The 26875-nt window shown below is 44.4% G+C and overlaps 2 protein-coding genes across 2 annotated transcripts in view; one reads left to right on the top strand and one right to left on the bottom strand.

Moving 5' to 3' along the window:
- The window catches only part of mctp1a (multiple C2 domains, transmembrane 1a), a 152079-nt gene extending 142048 nt beyond the window's left edge, over positions 1-10031 (top strand). Inside the window, exons 19-22 of the mRNA XM_073467041.1 lie at positions 952-1061; positions 1808-1917; positions 2162-2259; positions 9928-10031. Of these exons, the coding sequence (XP_073323142.1) occupies positions 952-1061; positions 1808-1917; positions 2162-2259; positions 9928-9999 (390 nt within the window). The 3' untranslated portion in view covers positions 10000-10031. The remainder of the gene's footprint in view (positions 1-951; positions 1062-1807; positions 1918-2161; positions 2260-9927) is intronic.
- Positions 10032-13714: 3683 nt separating this feature from the next.
- The window catches only part of slf1 (SMC5-SMC6 complex localization factor 1), a 37333-nt gene continuing 24172 nt past the window's right edge, over positions 13715-26875 (bottom strand). Inside the window, exon 18 of the mRNA XM_073466409.1 lies at positions 13715-14662. Within this exon, the coding sequence (XP_073322510.1) occupies positions 14166-14662 (497 nt within the window). The 3' untranslated portion in view covers positions 13715-14165. The remainder of the gene's footprint in view (positions 14663-26875) is intronic.

Below are 26875 nucleotides of genomic sequence, written 5' to 3' on the forward strand. Positions count from 1 at the left end.
ACTCGAACTGGATGATCTTATATTGAAAGTCTTCTGCCAGTTTGCTGACCCATGACCCATATTGTAAACTGACCACCAATGACAGTCCCACTGGACTCTTTTGTAACTTTCCTCCGAGAACAAATAGTCCACCTCTTCTTGTTATGCCCCCTTTTTTGTCTCCCAAGCATGCCCACCAATCACATCCAGCCGCAACCAGTCTGCGTGTTGATGTCCTCACTCAGCCAACGGCTCTAGATCACTCCCTGTCACCTCATTCCGTCCAGATCCATCCTGTCCCTGCCTGTCAGTCAGTCAGCAGGCAGCTCGTTGACTGTTGCATGACTTCTTAAATTCTTCACTTTATTTCAGTGAGAGAGGGGGATTGTACGTTTTAGATTGCCTGCCTAGTTTGTGGTTTCTTTCGCCGACTCCTCACGATATTCCCAACCATCAAAAGTTGAAAAGGAAGAGCTCTTCATGGTGGGTGACGGCGTTAATAAGGATGATAATGATGTCACGGCTGGTGACATCATCACAGTGTGCCAGCCAGCAGAACAAAAGAGGGCTCTGCCCGGTCTTCCTAGCTGTCTTGGCAGCAGCAGAGAGGGAGAAAGAGCGCCCAAAAATTGATGTATCCATTTGGCTTTCAGTTTAATTCTGCCTCTCTATTCACATATTCAAATTTTCCTGTGTGAGCTTTTGTAAGGAGGGAAACATTTTGATTTGTTCTGCCGACTTTATATCTCTATTACTGCCTGGAATGAAAGCACTCCGTCAGTTCATGCAGGATATCCGGTGATTTGGCTCCCCACTCCAAATCTTTGACGCTATTTAAAATGTATTGTTTTCACAAGGATGCCTGTGCCCAGCCTCTGTCTTCTCTCTCCTCTCCTCCCCTCTCTTCACTGTCTCCTCCCTCACCCTCGCTTTCTTTCCCCCTTGCCTACATCTCTATCTGTCCTCTTGCAGGACTCGGAGAGAAAGGGCTTCATGAACAAGCTTTATGCCATTCAGGACGTGTGCATCAGCGTGCAGAATGCACTGGATGAAGTAGCCTCCTATGGCGAGAGGATAAAGAAGTGAGTCGTAAGCCCGTTCCTCGGCACCCGGCCCGCTCCGCTCTGCTCCGCACGTCCCTGTGTGTTTTTTCCGCAATGCTAGGTTGCCCCGCTTCCCCTTGTCAGCCTAACTGAATATAACTCTGTGCCGCTCTCAGGAAACAGTGTCAGCGTGACACCCAACCCCGAGAGACAAAAACACAGGCTGTCTGTCTTTATGTCCATCACATCTCACTTAACCCTGCACGACCTCTTAACTGAATCATCTACTACTACATACTAGATTAAACACACGTCATTGCACATGCACACACACGCTCACATCCATTTATTTACTGTATACTCCTGCTTACACAGGCAGCTTTACTTTCACATAGACGTACAAAGGGAAGGGGAGGCGGGGAGTTTTGTTTTGATTAAAAGCTGCAGTAAAAGAAGGAGTCAGGCCACAGGTCCTTTCTTCAGTTACAAGTAAACACATTTTAAATCAAACTGAAACATCTCTGACCTGTGTTTCTGTAAGGTTGAGGGCACTTTACTGATTATATAGTGAGAATTGTATTGAGTCAGAGCACATTTTCACCCTGTAAGTTATTTCCTTCTGCAAAAGTTCCAGTGAGTGTGATGAATTTGTATTGCGGGGGCATCCAGATCATCTTGTTTTGCTTGAGAAAAGAATTAAAATGCCCTCTCTGACTCTCTACTCCTCTCTGCATGTTTCGCTAGTCTCCTGATGTTTACAGTCTCTTTTTTTCCTCTCTTTGCAGCACATTTAACTGGACTGTGCCTTTCTTAAGCTGGCTGGCCATTGTGGCTCTCGGAGTGGCCACCACCGTCATCTACTTCATCCCTCTAAGATACATTGTGTTAGCCTGGGGTGAGCTGATATAAAAGATGTATAAAATGTATTTACTTGTAAGCGTAAGTTATTAGATTGAAAAGGTATATTAAATGTAAATATATGTAATGCAAAGTAAGAGTTAAAATTTGCATTACTCTCTCTGTGAATGCACTTTTCAGAGAGTGCAACAACTCATAAAAGGCTAACAACTTCCGGCACAGACAGTTCACCAACTCTTCTCTACCTGCCCCCCCCCCACCGTTTCTCTCTCTCTCTACAGGGGTGAATAAATTCACCAAGAAGCTGCGAGACCCTTACACCATTGATAACAACGAGCTGCTAGACTTTCTGTCCCGAGTGCCCTCAGATGTACAAGTGGTGGGTGAACCTTCGGCTTTCATCTTTGTCTCATCTTTTATATCTTTCTGACAACACATCTGTCAGTTCCAGACATGGGCAAGGGTTAGGGCTCCTTTTATGATCTCCTCTCTTTCAAACTCCGTCTGTTTTCTTTCTTTTTCTTCCTCTCGGTCGTTGGCTCCTCACTGTTGTGCTTTCATGTGAACTGACTTTCCATTGTTTGAGCCATGCACACATCTAATCTAATTGTTTTAAAGTCGTTTCTGTGTTTTCCTATTAAAAGCTTCCTAGACTAATTCAATTTCCACATTCAAAGCTGGAGCTGTGTAATAAGATAACGAGGTTAAGTGAGTTTAGTGCCCGGCACATAACTAGATTGATTGACTCCATACACATACACTCACACACAATTACAGTTAGCTGTTGTTTCCCAGCTATGCTAGTAATTGGAACAGAGTGTAAACCAACAGTTAACCAGCCCCATGCGGTTTTGCTTCTACATTAACCGTGAGATCAGATTAACTTTGTGGCTGAAGACTACAGATGCTTCGTTAGGTAAAATATGTTGTGTAGATGTGTATGTGTGTGTGTATGTTAGCTGTAACGTGCTGTGCTGCTCGGGACAAAGTGCAGTTTAAACTGCAATTAAGCGGCAGCTTGTGAAAGTCGTTGTGATATCCAGCACCGATGGTGTCCGCTGTGGCTGTTAAGCCCTGCTGTGCTGGGTTCAATACACACGCACCGGAACGCATAGATGAACACACATGCAGGCCGAGGCTGAACGACCCAGGGCCTCTGATACGACCAACCGCCACATCAGCACTGACACACTTCCTCTTTGATCGCTTGTTGCCCACAACTTCTTTCATCTTTACAGGGTCATAATCCTTGCTCCCCTGCACACCCCTGCCAACCCCCCGTGTTCTCCCCCCTTTCGGCCCCCGTGCAGTTTTACAGTTTCTTCATTTACTGGGCCCTGCTGCAGCAGTAGGCACCAGGCAGGTAGCCATCGGCTTAAATGAGCCCAAGCTGTCCCCTCTGGTGAAGTGCAGCCACCTTACACACCTGGAGCCTGGTGGAACGGAGCGGTGAAGGGGCCCAGCCCCGGCAGGTATAAGGCCTTTACAAGGCCCCTAATGAGGGCCTGCTGGCTAGGAAAGGTGGGGGCAGACATGGTGCTCTGGTCTGGTGCCCGTGCTGCTGGAGTTGTGCCTACTGTATAAGTAATACTGTAAGTGCTACTGTAACGGTTATTGCTGCAGCTGTTGGAATGGTAATTGTTGCCAGGTTTAACTGACAGTTTGGAGGTTTTGCGAGTAATGAGGGTGAAAGACCAGGGGAGAGGGGGTAAGAATAGATTTCAGGGGAGGAAAGATGAGGATGGAAATAGAGGAACCAGAGGAGGAATGAGGACAGAAAGTACAAGTAGAGTTGACTGATCGGTGGAGATGAATAGTTTGATTATTGAAGGCATGGCAGTCTTGTTTGTATTAATAAGAGATGAGCATTAAAATTCAGATTCACTGCTTAGTCAGCTGTTAAGAAGTGAGACCTTCGCTGATCACTTTCTCACTCAATCCAAAGGTTAATTTTCTGCGAAGGCACCCCGCACTGCGGTCGTTGGCTAAAAACAGACCAGAACGTTCTGCTCTGCGGTGCGTCCCGCTGCTGCCTGCGGTGGTGGGTTCACCTCATTGCCTGCCCCCGCCTTCCTGGGTCAAAGCCGTCTGTGGGGATTATGCCCTTTAGGCTCTGGGATGATACACAGAGGTGTTGGGGTCCAAATGGAGCATCCCCCTCGCGGGAATGGCCCATGGCACCTACTGGCATTGGTGCAAGGGCCCACTATGCCTGATACCCTGGATGACTAATGAAGTGCTATTTCAGGGCCCTGGCGTGACCTAACACACATACATAATCCCACACACACATGCTCACCCAGCAGTAGGGCATGTGAGGTAGGTTGGGGGTGTTTCAGTGCAGTGTTCCGCATCATTTGGAGGTGCTTCGGTGCAGACAGAACTGATGAGGCTCTAATGACTTTATATACAAAGGGCATCCACACTGGGCCACAGTCCATCATAACTTATGTAGCTGTACAGCTTTACAGTAAAGAATTACAGAAGTTTTAGTACATGAAAGAGAGTTGGCATTTAGTGTAGAGCTGCAAAGATTAGCCGATTAATTCATTAGTGGATCAAAAGACAATTATTTGCAGTCATTTGAAGCAAAAATGTCAAATATTTGCAAGTCCCAGCTTCTTAAATGGAAGGATTTGCAGCTTTTTTTGTCATGTATGATGGTAAACACAGAATCTCTGGGTTTTGGACTGTTGGTTGGACAAAAAAAAAAAAAAACTGTTTGAAGACATCACTTTTCATCATATTTTTGAGCATTTTTTGACATTTTATAAACTACGATAAATTGATTAATCGTGAAAATAATCTGCAGAATAATCAATAATGAAAACAGTAATTAGTTGCAGGGCTACTGGCAACAACACATCAGTTGCGCTGTTAACGGAAGGTACTTCAGTCTTGCAGGCTCTTTAAATCAATGACACCGGCCCCTAACAGCACTGTCAAACACCCTTTAAAAACCAAATCCCTGTTGGTGCATGGAAGCTGCAACAGGCAGAGTTACCTTTTTTTTACCACCTGAACAGTTTACTTAAATCATTATGTCTCTCTGTGAGCAGCAATGTTAAAGGCTGACATGTGTGCGTGAAAGAGTCACTGTCCCTCTCCTGGCAACAGTTTCGTGTTGGACCCTTCACCAGTGTAAGCTATCGTTATGGTCATTATCAGGGAATCCTTCATGTCCTCTTAAACGAGGCCAAACTGAGCACCTTTATAGTGCAAAGTATTCCCTACCTGGCGTTTGGGAGGTGTCAGTGCACCAGTATGTTTTACGACACCATTAGCCATGTGAGCTAGGGAGTGCATAAGTAGGGCCAAGGCAATTAGCATGCCAAGTGGCCCTTTATGATCGGTGTAAAGTAGCTGGATCAAACCCCCGGTACAAAAATAAGCATGAATTCCAATTTAGCGCCTAATGAGCGGAGGGGAGTCGGGTTAATATTTTTAGACAACATTTATGTTGGGGATGAAACCTCCCTGGACACACAGGGGTCAAAAGGCAGGATAGTTAAAGGTTGAATCGTAGCCAGATGTCATTACTTCTATCGAGCAGAGGTCTCTCTCTCCTTCTCTTTGTCCTTCTCCACTTTTTGTGACAAATTTAAACATTTCACTGCAAGTGGCCAATTAGTCACTATTCAGTGTGTGTCATGCCAGAGCAGCTAATAGGCAAAACTTTCCTTACTTTGTAAATTTTTTGCTCTCTGGTTTATGTCACCTTGACATCCCTTTTCTTTCCCAGCAGTAGACGTGAGTGCTGAATCCTCCGATCTGCAGATGTGTGAACTATAGACGCTAGTGTTTCCCTGGAAACATTTAATAACCCTTATGCTCCATTAGTCATCACATGAGATGAAACCCGCTGAGGTTTGTGCTCCCCTGAAAGGACGGGAAAACAGAATAACATAGTATCATTAAAATGTTGCTCCCTTGCCTTTCTTGACTTCATTTATTTACTCGCCTATTCGCCTTTTTTCGCTCACTGTCACCCACCTTGGTTTTTGCCTTGTCTGTCTGCCCACACTGGCATCATCAAAACACTGTCAAAGGTTCAGCGCGAGAGGGAGAGAGGGAACGAGAGGCAGAGAGAGAGCGAGCGAGGAGCAGGTCCCAGGATGCTTTGTGGGTATCACTGTTAAACGAAGCACGATGCACGGTACACGGCGCCCCTTCAGCAGAGCACACTTCAAAGCCTGTTTTGCACTTGTACTGTCAACATTTGGAAGAGGAGAGGAGAGGAGCGAGGGTGGAGCAGCCTTTGAGCAGCGCTGGGTCTTTACCCGCTGCCTCTCTTGTCGATGTTCCCTTTAAGCTCCCCACTCGCGCTACCAAATTGCTTATGTGCCTGCTGCATTACCGCACTTTTTTACTTTCACCCAATTCCGGTTTCTTTTATTTTGCTAACGTCCCACTTTCTCCTCGCCTCCTCTGCCTTTTCTTCTGTTTTTTGACTTTAACTAGCTCTTGTTTTCTGCATTGGATCGGTGGCTGTGTGCTTCTGTGTGTGTGTGCGTGCGTGTTATTAGGTGAGGTGAGCGGGGGAGCCAAGGGTATAGCATCACGCAGGCCTGTCACCTGTAAGGTGGAAGTGAACCTGTGACGCATGAGCCCCATTTCTCTTGGCTGGCAGCTCTTCACAGAGCAAACTCCTGTTTGATTGAGATATTGTTGTTTTTTTTCCCACCCTTTCTTTTTGTCACTACCCTTCAAGAGAAACAAAAAACGACTCTTCTACTGACATGCAAACTTTTCTTCGCCTGCACTCACAAAGAGTTTTGTTTGGACAGGAATGTCAACACGCAGAATTAAATTGCCTGTTCCTTTTTGCTGCTGTAGGCGTTTGGCCGTATAATGGTCCCACTAACAGTCGGTGATCCCGTAAAATATCTGTCCTACTTTGGGATCCACGTTAGCTCGCTTGAAGCTGGCAGCAAACACTGAGTGAGAGTAAGTTCATATGGAGGAACATTTTTTTTAATAAAAGGTGGATTTTTGGTGAATTTTCTTGCAATCGCAGGTATTTGTCTGTGTATCTGCGCTACATGCAGATGTGCAGTTACTCCTTCACTCATGAGTGAATTAAATCATTCAACCATTCACTCACTGTCATTGATCGCAGTGGATGTGGGCACTCTGCCAGGACTGTCATGGTCCCCTAACGAAACTACCGCCACACACACACACACACACACACACACAGATGGGGTCGTATAAACCCCTTCTCTGTCCCCTGGGTGTCGCTCCGTTGTCTGCTTTAGTTGGCAGGGCCGTAAAAGGATCCACACCCACATGAGAACAGTATCTGTCATCACCCGAGTGTCCACAGATCTCCCTCCGTCTCACCCTGTATCTTCTTCACTCTCATTGTTTTCTCTCCTATTCACTTTGTTGGTTTATTCTGCTCTCTGCCCTTCCTCCCTTCATCTTTCTGTCTATTTTTGTCCCTTCTCTCTATCGCTTCCCATCGTTCCTTTATTCACTTGTTTTCTCCACCTGGATTACTTCCTCGTCGCCTTTCAGACTATCTCCTCATCTCTCTTCTCTCTCACTGTATCCAGCAAACCGGTTGTGTTTGTACAGCTGTTTGGTAGGATGTTAGTTTGCCTTGTGGACAGTGAGGAGTATCCAGATCTGAATCAGTGCAGTCTGGCTGGCTAGTGAGGCGTAGAGAGCAACACATGCTGGCCTAACCACCTTAACGAGACATTGGTGACCACCGCTGTGAGACAGAGGAGCCAAAATACACCATTGCCTGTGCATACCGTGTGCGGATTTGTACGGGATATTAATGATACAAGAGTGTTTCTGTGTGATGTGGAAGGCTCGGGTGTGTGTGTTTGTAAATTCTCTTTGCTGGTACTAATATGTGTCTTCATTCTCGAGCGCACACAGACGCCTTACAGCTCAGACTCGTACATTTCAGGCTGAGGGTACTGGAAGGCGTCACTGAAGCGACAGTGGGAACCAGTAGAAGATGGATGATAAAGACTCGTTCCCAGCCAGCACTGAGAGACGCCGCTGTTCCCGTCCACAGCAGACAGACCCACCATGAGACAGAACAGAGAAACCATATTGACGTCAGTTTGTTGTCTGCCTGGAGAATCAGAGAGAGTGTCAGTCAGTCAGACAGGCAGAGTAGCCTACAGTACATCAGCCTAGGGAGGATCCCACAGACGATACTGGCTCTTTGGTGCTGTGACTGTTAAGTCTTGTTTTTTTTTTTCCATTAGTATTCTGATTCAGTGGCTAGTGCTTGTCAGTGTCTTGAATCTGTCTAGGCTAGCGACTGTATTTGTGTGTACGTGCACAAGTGTGTGTACATTTGAAAGTGAGAGACTGGCGGAGTGACAGTCTCTGGTTGTTGACGCTCAGCCACTGTGATGCTATTGCGTGTTGAGTGTCCATCACTTCAGAGCAGTTTCTTTCTAAGATCGGCACACCGTCTTTGCTAAGCATCACATGAAGTGGTAATCAGTTCCCTTTGGGTAAACCAGGTGACTCTCCCTCAGTGATAATGTGGTCTCCTTGAGTTTTTCAGATATATATTTTTCGGCGCTTTGAGCACCACGAGCCGAGTGCTATCCAGTTCCATTATATTCAAGAGAAGGCAGACATCTCCAAAACTTGGCAACTCACACCGAAACAGTTAAGATGAATAAATAGCTGTACTGATAAGAGGAAAACGTGTTGTTTGATTTTGGGGTGAACTGCCCCTTTAAGTTTGTCTGGCATGAGACATTTATTGTCTTGGTAACTTGTAGGATTAAAGGAATGCTTTTGACATACGTAGGAAGTCACTTGCTTTCTTGCTGTCAGATAGATGAGAAGATGGATACCACTCTCGTATGTTTGTTAAACATGAAGTTCCAGCTGGGTGATAGTTAGCTTAGCTTAGCATACAGACTAGAAACCAGAGGAAACAGCCATCCTCTAACTAGCACCTTGAAGGCTCACAAATGATCATGTTATATTTTTTTATTCAAAAAGTTGATATGGGTCACACACACTTTAGACAAGCATCTTGCTCTGCACTATGGATGAAAAATAAAAGTTTTCATGTTGGCAGATATCTGAGAACATGTGGACATCGATATATCTGTGATAGGCTACAATTGACCAACCAATATATCAGCCGGGCTCTAGTTTCCTTCTGTAAATCCTTGAGTAAATTTTAAGTTAAATAATGGAAACTAGAAATTCTGGACTTTTTGCCGTTTGAAGCTGAACCACCCCAAATAGTTAAAAAACACTCCAATGTTACTATGCTGTTCTGCATGTAATGTCTGACGGCTGGCTGCTAGTGGAGAGAGAAAGATGTAGAAGAGGTTGCACGTTGTTTTTTTTTTGTTTGTTTCTTGTAACATGAATGATGCAAACACAGTGAAAATCTCCAGTGTGTTCAGTAACCTCACAAGCCTATAGTAAGTAGGAATTTCCTAACGAGCATTTAGGATCAATAATGTGTTAATGATGCCGTAGTTACTGTAACTACCAGCTACGCTCAGGCTTTGCTCTTAAAAGGGTTACGCTGCGTTTTTTCTACCCTCTGTTTCCTTCCCATCTCTTTGCCCTTTCTCTCCTTCCACCATCTTGCCATGCTGAGATGACTCTGTTGTCTCTCCAAGCTTTCCCATGAGGCCTTGCCCTGTTCTCTGTTTGTTTGTGTGATCCCTTCCCTTAGGCCACTGTCCCACATCTGTGGAAGTATGTGTGTACACTTACATTTGTGTGCAAGGGCGAGTGTATTCGGAGCTTTGAACAGTGTACATGGATTGTGTTTGTGTATGTGTGTGTACGTACATGTGAGTGTCTTTATGTGTGTCTGTGTGTGTGTTGTAATCAGTGTGTAATCCCCTCCCTGAGGCCACTGTTCCACACAGCTGGACTCAGAGAGCCTCTGGAGGGTTTCTGTGCTATTCAAGCATCCTTTGCTCTTTCCACCTGACCGGGTGGTGTGTGTTGTGTGTGTGTGTGTGTGTGTGTGTGTGTGTGTGTGCTTGCTTGTGTGCACGTATGCCTGCGTGTGTGTCTCTGTGTGTTTTAACAGGTGCAGTACCGAGAGCTGAAACTGGATCCCAATCCCAGTCCAAATAAAAGGAAGAAAAACAACCCCGGGTAGATGACTGTGTCCGCCCACCAACTCTTCTCTTCTCCACTTTTCTTCTCGTGATCTATTACTGGACACTGAGGAGCAGAGGAAGACGGCTCTGGACCAGCTCAGCTCAACTATCCTTCCTTTTTTTTTCCTCTCCTATTTTCTTCTCTTAAACCCTTTTTTTCTGTCTTTAATTACTCATGATGTACAGTGCAGTTTCCCGAAGGTGTAATTTTTGTATGAAAAGAAAATGAGTAATCTTTTGAATTGTTATGCTTTTGATTGATTTTAAGGGCGAGCGGGAAGGATGGATGGAATGACCTTTTTCTCAGCCGTGTGAGCCACTCTCCTCCTTTCTTCTCTCCATCACTCTGACAGCTCGGGGGACTCTGACCATTTGCTTGCCACAAGTGTCACACAACGAGTAAAAACGAGTTTTAACATTTATACTCACCGTCCCAAAAAGACATTCTCAGCGTGCCCATGGTTATCAAAATACAAGCCTTATACTAACAATCTGCATTATGACTCTGCAATAGACTTTTTTTTTTTTTTTTAGATATGATAGTTATTAAATGATTTTGGTAATATGTTGATATTTTCTAATTGTTTTTGTACGGAAGAATCTTTTGTTTTCTTCCCGTCTTGGGTGTGGTAACGATGTTATGTCCAATGGCAGTAATTTGGTTTGTCTCCAATTAAGTCAGCCGGCCAAGTTGATTAGCAATTATGGTGGTAGCCTCCAGATATGTCCTTCCACACAAACACAAACCTGAACCAACAGGCTGAAGGCTTGTGGTGGTGTCTCTCTGTGCTTCAACACGACGGCCAAATTGGCTTTTTATGAAAGATTTGACTCCAAAGCAGAAATAAAAAACAGAAAAAGAAACCACGGTGGGCAGTGGTATGAGTACAGTGAGTTAAAATAGATTGTGATTACATCATAAAATAAAAAACCCAGAGGAAAAAAGAGCAACACTGTTCAGACAGTTGGAGTTAGGCCCCAAACCTTTCAGATCATTTAGCTGTAGCCTCATTTAACCTCTTTAAAACATGTCAAAATCTCCAGTCAGTCAATCAGAGAGACACCTCCTGTCCTCTGTGTGTCAGGAGGCGCAGCAGACTGGGCCTTCTGCCGTCCTGGTGTTGATATAGATGTCACCCAGTCTATGCAGAGTGTCGCCAGGCAGGCAGGCCTTTAGGCAGCCGCAGCCCTAATCTTGTTTGAAAGGCTGGTCTCCTTTCCTCTCATGCCCCTGTGCGTTTGCCTCGGCGGCCACACACATGAGAGCATTCACGCGCACAAAGCTTGCATGCAGACACACAAAAAAACCAACCCATCCTCTCACATTGCTTTTTTAAGTGATCTCACGTACACATACTGTACCTACTTGCTCACAGATGAAAGCATAACATCCCATTTGAGCAGGCACATTCTCTCCCTCACAAGCACACACACACACACACACTCGCACATTTCACAAACATGCTCTCTGTGATGCTGTGCCCCAGGCTGGCCGCCCTCTCCATCTGCCCCACCTCCTGTGCCCACAGCTCAACTTTGATCCGTCTTCCCAGAGACAGAGGCTTCTGTACGTGAACTGTGTATGTGAGAGTGTTTGCGTATACACGTTTATACAATCAAAGACATGTTGCTTTTCTCAACGTTGGTTACATTTGTATCTTCCCTCCAGCTGTAGACTGATGCGTGGATTCAGTCTATGAGCCAGTGTGTGTGTGTCAGCATGTAAAAGCATGTGTGTGTGTGGCGCAGCAGAAGTGCCAGCTGTGGAGACTGCTGGTGTGGAAGGCCGTCAGCTAGATGAGCAGCAAGTCGCCGTGTGACAAGACGAGGCTCTGCGGGGACTTAGGCCTGAGATGTCAGGGACCGAGGGATGTGTGTGTGTGTGTGTGTGTGTGTATGTGTGTGCATTTGATGCTATTTCAGACCCCTCTTCCCATCATGCTTCTCTCCGTTTGCTCTCTCTGCGGTTCCCTCATTCGTCAGTGAGCGGGGTTGCGACCCTGTCTGAAGGGACGGTCTCCCGGGCTTCTTGCTGAGCATCTGTTGAAAGATCACAGCTCGGGCTACATTTGAGGAGGCCTCCTCTCATCCTACTGATCCCTGCCTCCATCTTTCCCCCCTTTGTCTGTCTGTCTGTCTTTATCACTCTAAACCCCCTCCTCGCCACAACTAGAGCTCTCTGCTGCCATTTTGTCATCCTCTCGCCCTGCCTGTCTGCCTGCCATCGCCTCTACCCTCTCCTGCTCCCTCCCTGCTCACCCATCCATCGCCATGCTTAAATATCAACAGGCTCGGATCTGTCACTCCAGAGGGCCATTGATTTTGTTTTGTTGCTTTGAGGAATCCACTTGAAAGACAATAACAGACTGTCCCCCAAGAGCGGCGTCGCAGACTGATTATAGCCTCCTCAACAAACACACTCTGTGGCTCGTGAAGGATAGCTTTTTATAATGCCTGAAGGGACTGTTTGAATACCTGATATGTATGTGTCTACTACTGTATGTAGTTATTTTACAGCAAATCGTGGTGACTATTGTGTGGTATTGCATCCAAATACCGTTTCTTTTTTTTTAATTTTGTCATTTATTATTGGACTTTGGCTCCATTTGCAAGCAAACCAAAGTGTTTTTATTTTGTATGACGTAGAGAAAATAAGTTATATAAAGGAATGTATCAGACAGACAGCTGTAAAGGAAAAAAAAAGCACTTTTATTTGCACCAAGTTGAAATGAGACTATTTATTTTTTAAATAATAACTGTACATAGCTTATTAATTTATGTTTGTATTTTATACAGTATGCCTGTTGATGGTCTGGTGATGATATTGTAATGTAGGTGTATGCCTGTCTCATTTTCTAAGATCTGTCTTTTTTTCCGCCTGCGATGTTGCCTGCTTGTGACATCATCTTTATGTGCCCAGTTCTGACCAATGAGAGCAGGAATAAGGAGCTGACACATGGCTTGGTCAGGAGGGGTGAAAAATGAGAAATATTATGTATATTTTCCGCATTGAGAAGTTAAATGCATCTGATGTATGTTGCTTATTTTGAAAGAAAAAAAAAAAGAGACAACAAACAAAGGATTAAATATTTTTTATCATCTTCAGAGTGTCTGGCTTATTGCAGAATCTGTTCTCCGCATCAACAAGCTCATTTTTATGTCAACACTGTTAGGGAGTATAGGGCCATTCATCTCAGTCTCCGATACAAACTACGCTCACATTTCAGGTTCAGCTCTCCCTACTCAACACCTCCGTTGCTCCATCGCCCACTCCAACAAGCGGGCCTAAGCTCCTTTCTACAGTCATGTTCGGCTTCAGGAAGTAGCTCATTCCTCACTGCTGTCTGTGTGGCTGAGACCCTGAGTGCACATCAGTGCCTCGAGCATCTCAGGAGGACTTCTGTGAGAACTGGTTTTACTCCTTTGCTGTGGCCCCCACATGAAGCCACTCATTTGTTAGAGTACCTTTTAGTCTTACACTGCAGAAGCCATTTCCCCCTTGATTTATTGGTACAAAATACCTGACCACTCTGCTGATGTAATCAATACTTTGCTATTGTACTTAAGTAGATTTTTCAGGTATCTGTGCTTAACTTGAGTATTTATTTTACTTTTACTCCCTACATTTTAATGTACAAATATCCGTACTTCCGAGTTTTCAGTTAATTTATTTTCATTTATTTTGTTAAATAATAACGTGAAAAAACAATTTTATCTGTGTACATTCAGAAAAGTAGCTGCAGAAAACAAGAACTTGAGGTAGTAACAGTCTATACAGAAATTTTAGCGTTATATAAAAACGTGCAAATAAAAACATTCAACATGAATACATTTTTCAGGGAAATTTTGTCAACATGAAATATTTTCGACTGACACAAGGAGTAAATAACTCCAAACTATGTTGTTGTTTTATCAAAAGTATGAAATGGATTCTCTAGAAATGAACAGCTAACTTTCAGAATGCATGCTTACCCATTTATCTGAATGGGAAAAGAGAAAGAGCCCCGTCATTTTGGAGGCATACATTAACAGACACCCAGAAGGTGTTTGTATAATTTTAAGGCCTTGGTGACTTGTGTGATGATATAGTGAACAGCTGTTTCTAACAGACACATACCATTTCAACCACAAGTTGTGCATTCAAGTCTTTTTAAAGATTTTCATTTCACAAGTCAGCCACTAGTGCCTCTCCCTGAGACTTAACATATTCCAGTATCTCCATTAGAAACTGTGTATTCTCTCCTTTGCACTCTTTCACTGCCTGAGGCACCTGCCCCAGGTAACTCCCTCTGCTGAGCTCCAACAGCGTCTTCGCATCTTCCACCAGCCTCGCCGCCCGCTGGTCCGTCCAGCCCAAAGTCACATTTTGGACGGAGTGTGCTTCCAGGGCACTGACCAGCCTGTAGGCCAGGCTGCTGGATGGGTCGCTGGGCTGCATGCAGCCCGACAGGCCCCTCTCTTGCTGGTAGGAGAAAATGAGGTGGGCCAGCAGAGTGGATCCGGCCTCCAGGAGGGGCAGGTTCAAGATCTCAGTCACTGCTCTGTTTCTCTTTGAGTCTCCGACCTGTGCGCTGTGGAGGAGCTCCTCCCTTTGATTCGTCGCAGAGACCAGATCCAACGCAGTCCGCCCGTCTCCATCAGTCTGCTGCAGGAGAGCTGAGCCTGGAGGGGCAGAGATATACAGGATCAGACTACACAACCTTTACTGACTCTGACTGCAGTCATTTATATCTTAACTTCTATTTAAGACACATAACAGCTTCCATTTCCATATTACTGCACTTAACAAGGTTGTATGCGTGGATCGAAAAACAACCTGCGACAGGCCTGATAGAACATGTTTGCCTGTAAATACTTTTGATACTTTTAACCAGGTGAGTCATTTTTTAATTGTGCTGCAGAACTTAAAGAACACTCAACAGTCTGCTCAACTTTGTTCCAATAGCACCAAACACTTCATCAATTTTGTACAAAGACAGGAAGAGAGTATTTAAGAGGATCCGTAAATGGCTCTATTGAACTAAAACAACTCTCCGCATGAAAGCGCAAGGACGAGAGCACATCATGTATTCAGCTGATGGAGTGCTCGAGACAAAATGCACGCACGGGCACTTAGAGCATGTCACAGCCTTCACACACACAAGACAAAACTGAAAATCCAAATGCAATAGTTACTTAAACATATATACTCTTTGACCCTCCCAGTATTCTTCTCCGTTCTCTCAAGCTCATCTCGAAGTTGCCTCATAGAATTAAAGCAATGAAGGATGTGAGTGGTGTGACCTGAAAGTATTAGTAGTAGTATATACACAGTAGTAGTAGAGAACATTTGGGGCCAGATCTATCAACGATGTGTACGCACAAAAAACACACAGCTTTTACCCACACATAAAAAAGGTGCTTATAAAGGAAGAATTCATACTTCAGACCAGAAGTACACACGCTTGTCTAGAGATAGCTGTGGGTGAAATGATGATGTGGACATGAAATACAGGATGAGAAACTTTAGAGTAAAACATTGTTAAAGTTGTTTCTCAACTTCACTGTCATTGTGTCTATAGCTTACACACAGCGTTCACTCAGAGGCGTATTTGTGAAGTGACTGTGTCAGTCAGATCTGGAATTGCGCAGCACTTTGTAAAACCTGTTTCATTATGAGCTCTATCATTGATTGTATTATTGTTTTTCAATGCTTTTGTTGGGTTCATTTAGTTTGTGAATTTCTTTTTTTTTTAGTTTAGGGAAGGAAGTTCTGGGTCCTACGGCCCACGGCGTGGCTCGCCCAGACTTCCCCCATTCTTTTGTTCTTTTTAGTCAAGCCTCTAGATTCCTATAGTTTTGGTTAATTCTGGTATTATTTGTAAATTAAACACAATTTCCTTAAGCAAACCTGTACTCGGGTATGGCATCCTCTTTACAGTGTATGTTGCTGGTTACGAGGTAGAGCCAACAGTTTGTTTTGTTGGTTCATTTATGAGAAATAATGGGTATGTGCGCCAGTTTCCACCAGGTTTAAGGTTTATATTACATAATTTAGCGTACGCATAGCTCTTTAAATCTGATGAAAAGAATATACATGCATGTTTCTGCATGTTTAGTTGTCAGTCTACATCGAGTTTTATGCAGCTGGCCCTTAGTAATGAAGTTTAAATTATAATGTTCAATTCAATAAGATTAAGATTTGATAAGTATTTAATTTGAATTGACTGATTGGCCTGAGACAAGGAGGTTAATGAGTTCAGTGTAAACAGCCAGCTGAAGCATCAGTGATAACGTCATGATGACACAGCGTCATGCAGCCGAGCTACTGAAGGCCGCAGCATCATTATCAAATAAGGCGGAAGAGACGCCGCACGGGTCAACGGCGGGACACGGCAACGGATATAAATAGTGCACAAACAACACACACACACACACACACACTCACACACGTGACTGCATATCCTGTGAAGTACACTCACGCACAAACTCTCCCACACACACTCGCAGTGAAGTGAGGAGTTAAAGTGAACAGCTGTTTTCCCACTGGGCCTCGGTGCCAGCCAGGGCTTTTAGCTCACTTCAGCACTAACTTCAGCTGACACCTCGTCTCAACTGTGTGACTGGCGGGTCACTTTGTGTTTGTGTAAAAGGCGCAGAGGGTTAGTGACCTAAATGAGGCTCTGCTTTCCTGCTAGCTTTTTTTTTTTTTTGATCTAATGCTGTGAGCGTGCTCATCGCTATCATCAGTAACACTAACACAGAGCGCTACCGGGGGTGTCAACCTCGCAACAGACCTCCACTGTGATGTCAGAAAATTGCTCTGCTAAAAGTTCAGATGTGAAAACGAGGTTTGTGAGGATGATTCGTGGGAAAAAAGTTAATCCAAATCACTTGTGACTGTGCTGCAAAGACTGAGTCTAGGCTTTCCCTTTCATTGAAGAGCTTTTAATATTATTTTAGTGAAAGAGACAGAAGAGGTACATTAATGCTAAAAATAATCATATAATAATTTTCTACAAATTCAAATCCAATAACCTTGCCTTATCCTTACAGACGTGCTTCACCACATTTAAACTGGACATGACAGTCACAGCTGAACACTTTGTTCCTCCCAGGAAAGTTAGAATGGTGACATTTACCATCTACTCTCTACTCTTCTGCTTTGTCTGCTCAGACTGAAAGCCATTTTCCAGTGTCAGACAGGCCTGTGCGCACTTAGCCTACACGGAGCGGGTCGAGTCAAGTGTGAGCCCTTTGTTTGCTTTCAGATAGACCCATTTCTATGGCAAACTGCTCTTGATGGCACTTGACTGTTCAGCCTCTGCAATGCTGCTGCCACTTGCGAGTTTACGGCTCTGTGGAGGCTCGGCGTGACACACAGAAGGCTGCATGATACCACTGCTGGCAGTTGTTTCTGTTTGACAGACACTGTGGGGCTGCAGGAGGCATGATGTCTTAAAGGAGGGACAATCATGTGTGTGTGTGTGCATGTGTACGTGTGTGTGGCGCATTGTGACATAAACCACACTTACTAAGCCTCACGAATGCCATTTTGACAAAAAGACAGCCATTTTTTAAATGACACTTTTGAAAAAAAAAGGTTAAAAATGGAACGTTATGAATTCTGAAATTGCTCTCCATCTCTCTGTCTGCCACAGAACCAACACCGTGTGCAGCAGTTATGAGATAATCGCTGAGAGCTCACGTAGCTGTTAGTGGGGAAGGTCAGCGCTCATCTACCTTTTAGTGCTTCAAGCCTGAGTGGCGAAAACTGAATCTGCATAAATTGTGGCATTAATCTACATAAACTTTTACATAAGCGGGGAAATTTCAAATGCAGGGGTCAGGCATCGGGGGCAGCAGTCAAGGACGTAAGAGCACAGATTTGATCAAAGTGGCCACAAGAGAAAGGCCAAGAGGGAGGGAGAGGGAGACAGAGCGGCGTGGCGTGTGTGAGACAGAGTGAGGTTGTTCACAGCGGGTCATAATCACCAGGTTTCTATAACAAGCTGTCCTCGCTATTACGCTCATCCAGTAGGAGGGGCTGTAATGTGTGAAGCCAACCATGGCAGATACACAGCAGAGACGTTCAGGTCCACCAGAATGTGGAAAAAAACACTACTACAATACCCCATACAGACACACAGGAACATGCAACAGTGTCTGTAAAATGGATCCATCTTTGTCCCTTCCAGGTGAGCTCTGAAAAAGATGGTATGTTTTTGTTTTTTTTACGAGCGAGGTCGTTTTTTTTTCTTCACAATGAGTCCTATTCTGTGGCTTCCTTTGAGAGGACCGGCCTTGGACTGAGCCCTGCAAGGGGCCTTTAAGGTGCAGCAGAGGCATTTGGGCCACGAACCCAAGCACTCTGTGGAGTGTTTTCAACCAAATGCGAAGAAAAGGAAAAAGGGAGTACAAGGTTTACTTCTCTCACTCCTACCTACTCCTCCTCCTTTCACAGACACTTACTGCAGCCGCGCTTGTCCTCAGCTGGCACAACACAGGGACATTTAAACTGCCACATAAAAAACAAACAAAGGGAGAAAAATTTAAATTAAGAATACTCAAATATGTCAAGTGTATATGCATGAACTACATTTTTAAATTACACAAGCCCCTTGAGATGCATGAATTCCATGCATTAGTTAAATAAGATGAAACTCCTACAGTGCGTTCTCCTCTCATGGGAAAATGGCTTGTTGCAGCAGCAAAGATTGTCAATGAGTGTAACAAAAATAGGGATAATTTAAGCATAAATCACCAGATGAAGCAGCACTTACAATACAAGATTACCATTGTCAAACAATATAAATCTTTTGGCACTAGAGTTTCCTTAGAAAATCTCAAATGATGATAAAACGAACTGAAACACAAACTCCACCCAAATTCATATAAAATGTGTCTGCTCCAGTGCTTTTAGCCAAATCCAACCTACCACTGTCTCTTCCAGTTATCTTTCTGTCAGCTCTGTTCGCTTACACGTGAGATGCACATCACCAGCGCTGGAGAAAGAAACGCAAGATACAGACGCGCCAAAGTTCCCCGACGTCATCGTGTCAAACCCGCGTATGACAGACAGGCTCCAACCGGAGAGACGACACTGGTGTGGGGAGGAGAGGGCCCCCCGCAGCACGGCCCTGGGCTCGGCTTGCCTGAAAGTCTTTGCGACTGCCTGTACGGCTGCGTGTTTGATTGTGGATCTGTCTGCCTGAAAGCTAACCGTGTCTGCCGGTGCGTGCTGTCACATTTGCATGTTTACCTGCTCGAATTTTTTTTTCCATTAAGCACCAGCTTGTGTTTTTTTTGCTTTTCCAGGATTTTAAATTTATTTTCCTCCCTGTCTATACTACAAGAAGATCCATCCTGGGATATAAAACACACTCTAATGTCCCACCACAAAGCAACTGCACTTAATACTTAAGATGTCTGTGGTCATAGTCACTGCTGAATCACGTATTTTCTAACAGAAGACATGAAAATAGCGTCACGTGCTGTTTTTAACACACACACACACACACACACACACACACACACACACACTGTTATGAGACTAGAGACTGGGGAATGGTTTTGGTGCAGGGACGTTGACTGAAGTGAATCCAGGTATTGGCGCTGGGTGTCAGATATGCTGCAGTGGAGATAAATACAACACCTGGGGGATTACATGAGAGCACAGGGTAATTACACCATCCTTTATGTGTGTGTGCGTGCGTGTGTTCGTTTGTGTGTGTGTGTGTGTGTGTGTGTGTGTACACATGAATGTGAAAATGCCCCGCTAAGACCTCGGCTCTGAAGCCAGAGCAGAGGGAGGAAATGCACATGCCGAGCAAGAGCCACTGCCTGATGCACCAGCCAGATGCAGTCTGACTGGTATATACGCACACACATACACACGTTCACATACACACACATACATATACATACAAAGCGCAAAGCCCTTTGGCCTTTAGAGGGCAGGCGAAGACAAGAAATATAAAAGCGAGAGGGGAGGAGGGGAAAACTGGCGCAAAAAGAGGGAGGGAGGGAGGGAGGGAAGGAAAGAAAGATGCAGTGCTCCCTCCCCCTATGTCTCCCTCTCTCTGTGTCTCTGGTCTGAGGCAGACAAGCTGGGAAGCAGGCAGCTCCACAGCATGGTAAACATCCTCTCTCTCTTTCTCTTTTCCCCCCTCGCTGCCTCAATGAGAGAGGCAGGGCGAGTGTGTGAACTGCAGCCAGGGGCACGGCATCACATATCCACAGGGAGCTGCTAGCTAGCGACTAGAAACCACAGCAAAAACAACAAGGCCGACCCAAGTGAAGCACCAAAGCAGCCAGCGGAGAGGCATCAGATGCAGGAAAGAGAAAAGACCAGGCAGACATGTGAATATGCTAAAATCCCTCCCTGCTTTAGCAACGCTGTCTGAGCATTCAGGGATATTTTTCTCCCATTTTCTGCATTGATATTCACAGTATAAAAAGCCCGGCCTCGGGAGGTTTCACCAGATGATGCAGTCAGGTCAATGTCTTTTGTATGCCCATATTAGAGAAGCGGGAACAGTGCTACATCGCCTAATGTCATTATAGCCAGTGCTTTGTCCTCCCAGGCACAGGTGAGCGCCATCCTTAACAGGTTGTGTGTGATTATCGTGGTCCTGCTCTCCTCAATGCCCGGTCAGGCACAGATTACACTTGGATCATAGCCTTCAGGAGGAGGTGGGGCAGATAAGGTTACATGTGTACGCACGGACACCAACTGCTAGCTCTGCGTAATCCCCTGCCACTCCGACACATCGAGTGAGAGGGGGCAGCAGATATACTCTAAATTACAGGATGCTGATCAGCGGCTGGTGTTAAGCATCTTAAATAATCAGAGTGGAGCCCTAAATTAACTCTTAACTGGTCTCTTGAATCAGAAAAGGCTAATCACTGACATCCACCGTTAGCGCTAATAATATATCATGCACCGAATCATCATGTACTGAGAGAATGAACAGTTTCCTGTGCTGCCGTTAACGTGCACTAAACCCGGTTAGGTTACTCAAACTATCTGGGAGTTAATTTGATAGTGTTAAGTGGACTGAAATGTGGCTACAAAACAACAATAATCAATCCAAGAATACAGAAGAGCAAGATAAATTAAATAATACTGGTTTATATTCCATCTGCAAAGTTTTTAATTAGCATAATACAAATTAAACTCATTAGGGTTTTATTTTCGTGGCAAAGACTCGTCCAAGAAGCACTATGACGTGTTGTTTTTTTCTGTACTTAAAGTTCCCATGAAGTCAAAATTGCTGTTTTAAGTGCTTTTTCACATATTGCTGGCTCCATATCGCACCTATACGCCAGTATCAGGCCCAATAGTGGCAAAAAAATGTTGTAGGTATTTTTTATTTATTTTTTTATTTGTAACTTTGAATTTATAACTTCCTGGCAAATCATTAAAAATGTTGATGACTCATCCTGCACGAGCGGACATATATTAATCTTTCGTCCAATATACGCTTTGTTCCATTTCATGACCCTGTCATGGATGTATAAAAGGAGGAACGCTGCCAGAGTGGAGTGTTGCTCGGGGCCGTCTGCGTTATGACGGCCACACCGGGAAACATATCGGCCAATCATGTTGTTGCACTGACGTGACCGCACAGTTGAGATTCACGATTCAACCAATTTGGTGTGTCTGCAGACGGACTTCTAATAGAGATGGAAGAGGAGGATATCACACGAATGCACACGATAAGCAAGAAAGCGGAGGTTGTTCAAACCTTAGACATTAAACCTGCTTTTGTTGGTGTCAAGAAAACGTGCGAAGTATAATCTGTTGTGTATTAAACCTTATTTAAAGCAACTTTTCAAAGCAATTTCTATCAGATTTTACTTCTTTACATGCAGTTTTAATGTCCTGGTGGCCCTAGAAAGTGAAGTTATGGATCTCTTCCCATTTATTCAGAAAGGAGCCTGGTCTTGTTATTCGTCCTCAAATAACTGCCCAGGGATGTCAAGATGGCTGCCGAGTGGCAAGACTTACCTAAAAAGACTTCTCTCAACGACAGTGCTAACATGTTGATGTTTAGCAGGTACAGTGCACCTTGTTCACAATGTTAGTTTAGCATATTAACATGTGCTAATCAGCACTAAACCCAAAGTACAACTAAAGCTGATAGGGATGTCTTTTTGCAGAATGTATCCAAAGTCAAGGATTCATAGTTTGTTGAGATATTTCAATGGATAAATGAAACCTTTGACCTGCTGACGGATGAAAAGTCAGCGGATCACCGAAAGATATCATCAGGATTCATCCTCTGGTGACCAAGTAAATAACATAAAAAACAAAAAAAAAAAATCAAACATTGCCATGTCCAAAATAACATTCCTGTTACTCTGGATAATCCACAAACACTGTCAACAGTTTTCAAAGGGACCCTTGCCTTCAACATCTGTGGTCTGATACCACAAGGAGTCGTTGCGAAAATATATTTCTTGTGAATTCATTTGGCCTTGACATTTGACATTATGATGACAAAGCTAAACCTGAGAACCTTCAGACTCACATTCTTACTGAATGAATAACTGCTTTCCACCATATGCACCATCCTCACTGCTGCTCCAAACTCTTTAAAAGTAAAACTCCACTCACACAGCAGGATTCTCTAGAAAGATGGATTAAAGTAAACACACTTCAGTTGCTATTGAATGTCTTCATTTAAACATGATTTTCACTGTATGACCCACTCCACCAGAGTTCAAACACTAACCATTGTTGACTTTCAACATCTACTGTAGTGTTCACCTCTTCTGAGGAAATTTCAAATAAGCAAAGTCCTCTCCTGTCTGGAGTTATTTTTTCAACACTGACTGAATGAAACTTTTATTATTGTGTCGTGCATATACCTATGCTCAGCCCGCATGGGCTTCTAAGACACCATAAAAACTAAACAGGGCAGGACGAGAGAGTGTGGCATATGCATTTTCAAACAGAGAACAAAAATTTAGAATCGAAATACGCATCCTTCACATTCAAATCTTCAGCTGTCACTATCTACTAAAGCAGAAATGCTGAAAAAACAATGTCAAAAAATGTACATCTAGTTGGCTACATCACTCTGACGGTTTGTTCATGTAGTGCGGATGTGCTAGTCAGTGACATGTGAAGTTTGAAAATGGACTTAAGCGGACATTAAATACTGGAATCTCTACAAGTGGACTGAAAAGTAAATTGTGGGTGCTTTCAAGAGCAATCACGATCTAAAATTGCTCTCAGCATTTGCATAAATTAGCTTCCTTTATCGGAAAAATAAAAAAATAATAATAATAATGATAATAAATAAATACATAATCTACAAATAATGCAAAATGGCTTCAGTAAAGGACCTGTTTTATTTCAAAAGGTGTATCAAACCAGTGAGGAGACTTACCTTTGCTCTTCACACAGGCAACTGGGCAACCAACCAATCACCGTGTTTGTTATAAATTCTGTATAGAAAACCCTGAACAGTATCTTACTGTATATCCAACCGTGATCCTGTTGTTCAGTATATTAGAATCTGATTTGTAAGCCAAAAAGGGCCATTCTGTGGTCATTCTTTGATGACTTTTAAGCACCAGAAGCGGAGCCCGCTCTGGGCAACGGAACCAGGTTGAGCAGCCTCTACGGACATCATGACAGAGGTGAAGAGACCGAAGAGGACGTTGATGGAGGAAGCAAAGAAGAGAAAAACCCCGTCCCAGAAACAGGGGTGTGGCTGTTGAATAGTGAGTGATATTAGGTGGCTCGTCTCTTGTGTTTTGTTGCTCTTGCTTGATGTTTGGCTGCGTTAGCAAAGTTGTCAACTCGTTAGTTTCTCCATCATAAGGCAAGTCAGCACATTTCAACAGAGGTTTAGTCAGTAGCATGTTATAGCCAGGTGTTATTGTCTCTGGTTCAGGTTAGCTTAATGTGCTGTTACTGTTCTGAGTTGTGCACAGTGCTTGTGCAAGCTTCGACTGCCACATGGCAAAAGTGACATAAGTGTCCAAGACATAACCTTATTATAATGTGACAACTTAATGTGTGATGAAACATTACATAATGTTGCTTTAAGTATGTGTCATCAAAAGCAGGTGGAATGTGGTCTCCAGAAAATAAATCTGCCAAGACTTTCTCCTACTTTCCAAGCATACACTATTCAAGTTGTTGCTGAATGGTTTGATTTGGGGTAGGGTTAGACAATTTCATCCTTGTGGAGGGTTTGACAGTTTGAGTTCAGGGCTGGAGCACAGACACAGAGAACAATCTTCATGGCCAACAACACAAAATCATCTCTGGCCTGTGACCACCTTGTTTTTCAATCAACCTTCAAGCCAACAGAGGAGATGAACTAAACCTTGAAACGCCGCTTTGTGAATGGAAGTGAATATAATCCACAGTTGTAAAATCACCACTCTCAATTACTATGTGGTCCTTACACATAAATACACACTGTAAAACTCCATCAGAACCTTGTTGATGAAAGAGGACAGCAAAGTAGGTAAGAATGGTTTAATGTTCCTTGGCCTCTGCCCTTTCCTTTTCAATGGAGCGAGCTTTGTGTGGCCTTCACGCTCACTAAATGCTGCAGCTATTTAAAAAGGGCAAAATATGTTTGTATGTGTTTGTACACTCGAAAATGTGGTGATGGGCATAAGTAGCCTGCAAGAAACCTTTGGTAACAAATTGCAAAACCATCATCACCCTCCTTTGATCGTCTCTGGCCCTCATCTATATAAAGCACACATCTGAAAAGGGGTCTCTCCCTCCTCTTAAAGAACGTTGAGGAACACCCGGGGAGACTGTTGGATAGAGCTCCAGACTTAATCCTGGCAACCACCCCAAAACACAGAAAGAAAGGTTGGTTAGGAGGGTTTGGATAGCGAGAGACAGGCAGGAAGAGAGGAGAAAAGAAGCGAGAATCAAGTCAAAAAATTCCCAGCGAGGGAAGTCCTTGAAATACAGCCTGGAGAAAGCTGCAGTTGAAACATCAACACACCCGAGTGAAGCCGAGGGCTCCAAACACAGCCTCACCTCTAATAGTACGAGTACTCAGCTCCTCGCAGTTGCCAGTTCAGGACCCACAGGGAAATAAGTGCTGAGCAGAATGAACTTTCTTTACCGTACTGACAGTGAAGAGGCCCAAGTGTGTCTAAAGCACTACCTGTGTGTGTGTGTGTGTGTGTGTGTGTGTGTGTGTGTGTGTGTGTGTGTTTGTGTGTGTCGTGTATCTATGACAGAGATAGACAAACAGACAGAGACAAACCATGACTGACTACAGGGGTCCGAGGGGACCGTGTGTTTCCTGTGCCACTGAGCAAATGACATCTTTCTGCTCCACAAACACTCGTTCACATTAATATCTGCAGGGACCACGGGGCACTGTGCATTAACCGTGTTTGTGTGTGCGTACGAGAGATGCACAAAAATCCAGGGAGGAATCGAGGAGGCAGTCATGTAGCAGCCTTTCCTGCCGTCTCTGAACTTGACTCAAGCCAAACAATTAGACAAAAGAGAAACGACAGAAACGCATTTGCACACACCTGAACAATTCTTTCTGCTCCCATACTCTTTCCCCTCTGAGCATCTAAATGAGTCTGTGTATGTGTGTGTGTGTCAGTGTGTGTGTGAATGTGTCTGTGTTTACAAGTCGAGGTGGACTGGCTGTGCTTACTAACACGGTGGGCTGCATTGAGAGGACGCCATCAGCGATTACGCTCACAGGGGCGAGTGGTGACAGCTTAAAGGCTCTTTTCTTTATTTCTCCACCCCCTTTGCTCACCGACACGCCTCCTCTGTGTGTGTGTGTGTGTGTGTGTGTGTGTGTGTGTGTGTGTGTGTGTGTTTGTGTGCCAGGTCTGAACTGCACAGCTAAAGGCTCCGGGTCATTTTCCATTCCAATCAGGGCTACCGGCTGCCCTGGCCACCCTGCAAAATCTTAACACTCCTACCAGCTGAGGAAGGGGCACAGGGAGCGTCAGCAGGCAAGCACACACATACACACACACACGCATTGACGCAAACACGGACACACACTCACACGTACAGATGCTTAATTGCAACCCAGCATAAACTCATTACAGCATCCGAGATTCAGGAAAATATTTGTGCATGCATACACATATACCAAAATATATAGCCAAGGACACTTCCATACTGTGTAAAAACAAGCCACGCACACACAAACACACTTATACACAGGGTCATGTGGGGGGGCCTTGGGCAACGGGTAGGAGGGGGGGAGGAGAGCAGAGTCAGCCTTGCCCTCAGCCATGGCATCCTTTCCTTGCCAGCTCCATAAGCCTGGAGGGACTGAGGTAGAGGGGGTTGGGGGTGGGATCCGTCCTTTCCTCCCCCTCTTACAATTCACCCCTAAAAACGCGCACACACCACACACACACACAAACACGTACAGAGCCCAGGCCTCCAAGCAGACAGGCTTACAAAGGGGTGAGATCACTCCCAAATAAAGGCTTTGTTGGTGTGCCAGTGTCAGCGTTGCCCTCTCTGGCCTACCAAAACCTTGGCAGCTTGTTTCAGCCTGTCTGCTGGAAACAACTAGGACAGCAGGGTGAATGCCTCAATGAAAAATATCGTTTCAGGAGTTGCAGCGGGCACTCCGAAGAATAAAACACAGGAATACGATAAATAAAAAAGAGAGAGGAATGCAGATGGCCCACTATCCTGTTTTACTATCATGGGAGAATTCAAAAAAGTAGTCTGATGTATGGGTGTTAGAAATGCAGCCACAAGCACAAAAGTAAAAACTGGAGTGAACAACAACATAAAGATGGTTACAGTAACTAAGCATGTAGCCCCAGAGCTAAAACTTTCCACAGTTAACAGCTTGGACTTAAAGAAGGAAAAAAAAAAAAAGTCAGGCCTATTGACGGTGTCCATGGCAA

Source organism: Pagrus major, chromosome 5 (assembly GCF_040436345.1).
Source record: "Pagrus major chromosome 5, Pma_NU_1.0".
NCBI classification, from domain to species: domain Eukaryota; kingdom Metazoa; phylum Chordata; class Actinopteri; order Spariformes; family Sparidae; genus Pagrus; species Pagrus major.